This window comes from Eurypyga helias, unplaced genomic scaffold (genome assembly GCF_000690775.1).
Source record: "Eurypyga helias isolate BGI_N326 unplaced genomic scaffold, ASM69077v1 scaffold28238, whole genome shotgun sequence".
Classification (NCBI taxonomy): Eukaryota; Metazoa; Chordata; class Aves; order Eurypygiformes; family Eurypygidae; genus Eurypyga; species Eurypyga helias.
Genome location: NW_010269318.1, coordinates 1 through 5,660, shown reverse-complemented (window position 1 = coordinate 5,660; position 5,660 = coordinate 1). Strand labels below are relative to the sequence as shown.

Genomic DNA, 5,660 nt, shown 5'->3' with positions numbered 1-5,660 from the left:
GAAAGCCAGGAGTTCTCGTTTAGCGACGCGGCCACTAAAGGTATGCAGCCTCTGAGGGAGACTGTGTCCGAGTTTGAGATGCTAGCCCGAGCAGGTAAAGACAACTTCCCCCGCTATCCCTCCTTCCCCCGCTCCTTCCCCGCGCCCCGTTCCTTCTGGCTTCTCCGGGCACGTGCATAGTAACCGTAACCGTCTTCCCGGGGATTCCTCTCGGTGCTACTAACGCTTGGCCCGCAGCGTCCCGCGGCCGGAGGGAGGCTGGGAGCCGGGATCGGCTGGGCTGTGGGATCTGCTGAAGCCTCCGGGGCTGGCCCCGTGTTTCTGCAGCGCTCGGTGCCGGGTATTGCGGGGGGGTGTGACCCTCTCTCTGCTGAGGGTTCTGTTCTCTTGGGATCTGCCGGGATCCCACCGGCAGCGCACGTTCCTTATGTGAACAAGGCTCGGGTTGTACTTTGGGGCCCTGAGCCAACGCCAGCGCTTGGGACGGTGCATTAGTCCGGAAAACCGCGGGGCAAGTTGTAGTGATTGCGTGGCTGCTCTGCATCGTTTGGGATATCATCCTGCTTTATCCCTTCCCTCCTTCCAGCACGACTCGCACTGCCGACGTCTCCAAACTCCATAGGGAGATCGAGGAGATTTGTGTTTAAACAGAATTCCAGTGTTGGAAATCTTGTGTTTGTAGGGGTTAGGGCAGGAAATCCGTCAACAAATATTGACGTTAAAACAGAATCGTGGCAATGGGATTCTTTTTTAATTTGCCTTTTTCACCTGCATTTTCATCCCTGGGAAGACAAAAATCCATCTTCTCAAATGGGTCCCAAATCTCCAAATGCCTATTTTTATTGTTTTTCCCATGTTTTTTTGTGCTAGAAATACATCAGATTTCATCTTTAGACAAAACATTTCACCATGGAAAAATGTTTTGGGATGCCGAGGAAGCAATCCTTTGGTTGATACTGAAACACTTGATTTCCATTTGAGCTTAAAACTGGTTTAGAATGGAAATAAAAGAGGAAAGCACCCCCCCTGCCAGTGTTTGCTGCCCGCGGGAGGTAAAGGGGGATCGGTCGCAAGAGGCAGATCCGTTTTTAAGCTATTGTATCCTTTTTACCTTTTTTGGCTGTGAGATGCCGGGCAGCTGCTCCCCCCTCGCCTCTTGCAGGACACGCCAGGACAGTTGGAAAGGTCAGGGATTAAATCCCTTGGCTCTGACTGAGCAGGAGGTTTTGCCCTTCCAGAGATGATGTAGCAAAAAGTATTTGGTTTGGACCTTTCTTTAAAGAAATAAGTAAATTTAAAAAAATCAAGGAAACTTCAAGCACTGCTTTTTTTTGGGGGGGAAGCCATAATTGCTCCTGCCTTCAGTTCCTGAGGGGTGTGATTGCAGCAGTGACCTCGGGCTCCAGAGGAGCGCGGAGCTCTTCCCCTGTGGAGCGTCTCCTGGGTGCTCAGCTGGCATGGAGTGTGTTTTCTTGCTGTTCCCTGAAGAACGCAGGAAGCACAGGTTAAACGGAGGAAGAACAAGTGGTCTGGGGCTCAGCAGGCAGATTCCGGGCAGGGCTCGTCAGAACTTGGAGCCACTGACGTCAAGGGAACGGGCTGCAATTTCAATAATTTTGTATGGATTTGGGTTAAATTGGCTGAAGGAAGCCTGGAGCCTGTCTCCCACGGATTCTCCTTTCCAGACGTGGTGGGAGGGCGGGATTCCAGGGGTGCTGTTTCCTCATGGTTTGTTGAGTCCCCCTCCCCTCTCTCGCAGTGTGGCCGCAGGAAGAGTACATCGTGGAGTACTCGCTGGAGTACGGCTTCCTCCGGCTCTCCCAGAGCACCCGCCAGCGCCTCAGCATCCCGTCATGGTGGTGACGCTGGGTGAGTTGGGGGGCCACCGCTCTGCGTCGGGGAGGTGCTCTGCCGCGGTCCCTTTCCTCCTTAGCCCTGTGGAAACCGTTTGTAACAGCTGATGGCGCTCCTTTTCCGCGCGGGAGAGCTCTCTTGTTGCTGTAGTGGGCCGCACCTTTCCAAGAGGAGCGGTGCGAAACGGTGGAGCCGGTTTCCCTGAGCCCTGATGTTATGTCCAGCGCAGTTTCCTCACGGGAGAAGGAAGAGCCTCGTGGCGCTGATCTGGGTTCAGCCCGAAGCAGCCGCGGTGTTAGGGCCCGGGGGTGCCGGCGTGAGGGACGATGCCGAGCAGATCTGCCTGGCGCTGTCTCACCCTATTTCCCTGCCCCTCTCAGCACCAGCTCGCTGTTTTCCTGGAGCAGCGTTCTCACCTCCTGGTGTTTGCTCCATTAAAACCTCTCCAAGTCAGGAATAGGGTCTCAAACCTCATGCCTGTCAACTTAATTGATCTGTAACGAGCCGGTAGCGCAGCGATCGGACTGGAGTTCAGGACTGACTCCTCATCAACTCCAGTACGGCTGTGCTGCAGTGTTAAGATCCCATGGAGGTGATGGGCAGTTTCCGTGTCAAATGGCCTGGGGTTTCCAATTCGCCTGGACAGATTCCTTCAGAAGTATCCTCGTAATTTACTGGAAACCTGTTCTGTGTTCATGCTCCTTGTTTTGCTTCGAGTTGGGTCGTTCTTACAAGCCGATCAGCACTCGTGCCAGCCTCACGAGAGGGAAGGGAACAACCTGTGTTAGTGCCCGGAGGTGTTGGTGTGTCTTGGCTGCAGGAGTGGGGTGGTGGCCCCACAGCATCGTGCTGTCCCCCAGCCAGTGGCTAAAAAGTCTCGGCCTTGGCCCTCTGAGTCTTGCCAGAGGTGGTCTCTCTGGGTTTTGGGACGAGCCTAGGGAGATGGAAGCCTGGAAGAGAACTCCCTTTCTCCCTGTGCCAATGGAGAGTGTGACAGGCCTGGTTGACCCCAGTGTGGCTGGGTTTGTCAGGGGGTGACAGTCTCCCACCCCATTCCGCTGTGCTGCTGAAGGTCCGAGTGCCGATGCGGGTCTGCTCTCCTCTGGAGCGAGGGCTCTGCGCTGGGCACCAACAGCCTGAGCGGGGTTTTGTCTCCTCCCTAGACCCCACCAAGGACCAGTGCTTTGGGGACAGGTTCAGTCGCCTCTTGCTGGATGAGTTCCTGGGTTACGATGACATCCTGATGTCGAGTGTCAAAGCCTTGGCTGAAAACGAAGAAAACAAAGGTAAAGCTTTCTCGACTGCGCGGAGCGGTTGACCCCGAGATTTCCTTTAAATCCCGATTCTTTAGAGGCACTGGGAGCTTGTCCCGAGTTTGTGGGCGAATCGCACTGAGCTTGGGGCTTTTTTCTTCCAGGTTTCCTTCGCAACGTGGTGTCTGGGGAGCACTATCGCTTCGTCAGCATGTGGATGGCCAGGACTTCCTACCTGGCGGCCTTCGTCATCATGGTCATATTTGTAAGTGGGCCGGAGCCGGGCACTGCCCCGACGCTGAGCCGGTGCTGCTCAGCCCCTGAGATGTTACAGCGCAGGCCCGAGCTCTCGTCCGCTTCTGAAGCTGAGGGTGTGGAGCGTGAGGTTCTGCTCTGGGTTTCAGACTTAATGAGGGTCCTTGAAGCCCTGGAAGTGCATCAGAGGTGCTGAAATAGAGTGAAATTGTGGGTTTTCTTCCTGTCACAAGGGCGATTCAGGCTTGAGCGTCTCCAGGCGTAGCTGAACGCTGTGGGTGCCAAGGCACGGGGTGCAGCCGTTTGGCCTTGAGACTGTTGAGAACAGCTCTAACTCCTTTCCCAGGAGTGGTGGAGATAAGGCCGAGTCTCCTGTGAGCGTGTGACCAGGTGCTTTACAGATAAGGGTCCCAGGGGGCAGCTGGGCCTGTGTTCCTGGCCTTGGGGGCCTGTCTGCCTTTAGTCAGACCGTCCGCCGGCGCAGCTCCCGTGGCCGCTGGAAGTGAGTGCCGGGTGACTTCCCAGAGAGGTTTAGGAGCAGGTGTGGGACGGGAAGAGACTCTAGTTCCGGCGCCGCTGCTGCCGTTGGGCTTGGCCCCTGCTGAGGTGCTCAGAATTTGTCTCTTTACAAACTACTCGCTGTCCAGTTCACCACGCTGAGACAAAGATGAATTGCTGTTCCTGAAGTCCTAATTACCCTTTGGGAAATGGGTCTGCATAGCTCAAACGTGGGATATGCACCGCAAGCCCGAGCGTGCCTTGTCCGGGCCTCTGCCGGAGCGGGATTCCGAAGCGCTCCCCGGACCGCGCGGCTCTGACGCCGGCGTCTGCTCTCCCGTTTCAGACGCTGTCCGTTTCCATGCTGCTGCGCTACTCGCACCATCAGATCTTCGTCTTCATCGGTAAGGGGTTTCCCGAGGATTTTGGGGTGTGCTGGGCACCAGGCCTGCTCCAGCACAGCGCATCGTGGGTGTACCCACGGCTGTCGGCGTTTGGATGGGCCCAGTGCCTGGCTGCGCAGGGAATATTCCCCCCGCGCTGGAGAGAGCCGCTCTGGGGGTTGGTGGGCCTCGCTATGGGGAGAGATGTGGGGCCGGAGGGTTCCCTGGCCCCACATCCGCTTCCTTACCCTGTGTTTTCCTTCTTGCAGTTGACCTGTTACAGATGCTGGAAATGAACATGACGATCGCCTTCCCCGCCGCTCCGCTCCTCACCGTCATTCTGGCGCTGGTCGGTAAGGACACCCCCCTCGCCGTGTGTGCGAGGCCCCCGGGATCCGTAGGAACCGCAGTTCCCCTGGTCTGACCTGGCAGGTAGTTAGCGCGTCTCTGCGTCGCGAGGCGGAAGGCTCTGGAGTTCGATGGCGCGGTGAGCTTGGCTTGTCCTGGGCCCCCTGGAAAAGCAGCTCGTTTGGAAATGGCACGGACAGGCTTTGTCACGTCAGGCCGTTTCAGGCTCGCCCTTCCTGCGTCGCGTTAGCACCGTCTGAATTTAAAACATAAGCAACAACAGGAAAACCAACCCAAAATCTGTGCTGTCTGGAGCCAGCTGGTCCTCTGGCCTGCTGTCCCTTTGTGTCCCTGTGTGACATTCGATGGCCTGAAACGTCCCTTTGGCCAGTTGGGGTCGGCGTTCCGGGCTGTGTCCCCTCCCAGCGTCTCGTAGGAGCGGCTGGGAGCGTGGGTGCGGCATCGGAAGGTGAGAAAGTCCTTGACTTGGCACAAACACCAGCGTGATGGGTATTTGCAGGACGAATCCCAAACAGCCTATGCCGGCTGCTGGGAAGGGAATCATGGAATGTTTGGGGTGGAAAGGGACCTTAAAGATCATCCAGTCCCACCCCCTGCCATGGGCAGGGACACCTTCCATAGCCCAGGTTGCTCCAAGCCTCATCCAGCCTGGCCTTGGACACTCCCAGGGATGGGGCATCCACAGCTTCTCTGGGAACCTGTCCCAGTGCTCCCGCCCTCTGCGGGAAGAATTCCTTCCTGATATCCCATCTCCCTCTTTCCGTTTAAACCCATCACCCCTTGTCCTGTCATTCCCTGCCCTTGGGAAAAGCCCCCCCCAGCTTCCTTGTACCCCCCAGGCACTGGAAGGGGCTCTGAGGTCTCCCCGGAGCTGGCTCGTCCCCTGGCGCTGACGTCCCTCTGTCCCGCAGGTATGGAGGCCATTATGTCCGAGTTCTTCAACGACACCACGACCGCCTTCTACATCATCCTCATCGTGTGGCTGGCTGACCAGTACGATGCCATCTGCTGCCACACCAACACCAGCAAGAGGCACTGGCTCAGGTAG

General features: G+C 56.9%; 1 protein-coding gene across 1 annotated transcript in view; it reads left to right on the top strand.

Annotated features, from left to right (window-relative positions):
- The window catches only part of TMEM259 (transmembrane protein 259), a gene marked incomplete at its 5' end in the record, with an annotated part of 8,383 nt that extends 2,723 nt beyond the window's left edge, over positions 1-5,660 (top strand). Inside the window, 8 exon segments of the mRNA XM_010158072.1 lie at positions 1-40; positions 1,760-1,843; positions 1,846-1,869; positions 3,018-3,140; positions 3,272-3,372; positions 4,207-4,264; positions 4,513-4,596; positions 5,524-5,660. The exon segment at positions 1-40 is cut by the window's left edge and continues 6 nt beyond it. Of these exon segments, the coding sequence (XP_010156374.1) occupies positions 1-40; positions 1,760-1,843; positions 1,846-1,869; positions 3,018-3,140; positions 3,272-3,372; positions 4,207-4,264; positions 4,513-4,596; positions 5,524-5,660 (651 nt within the window).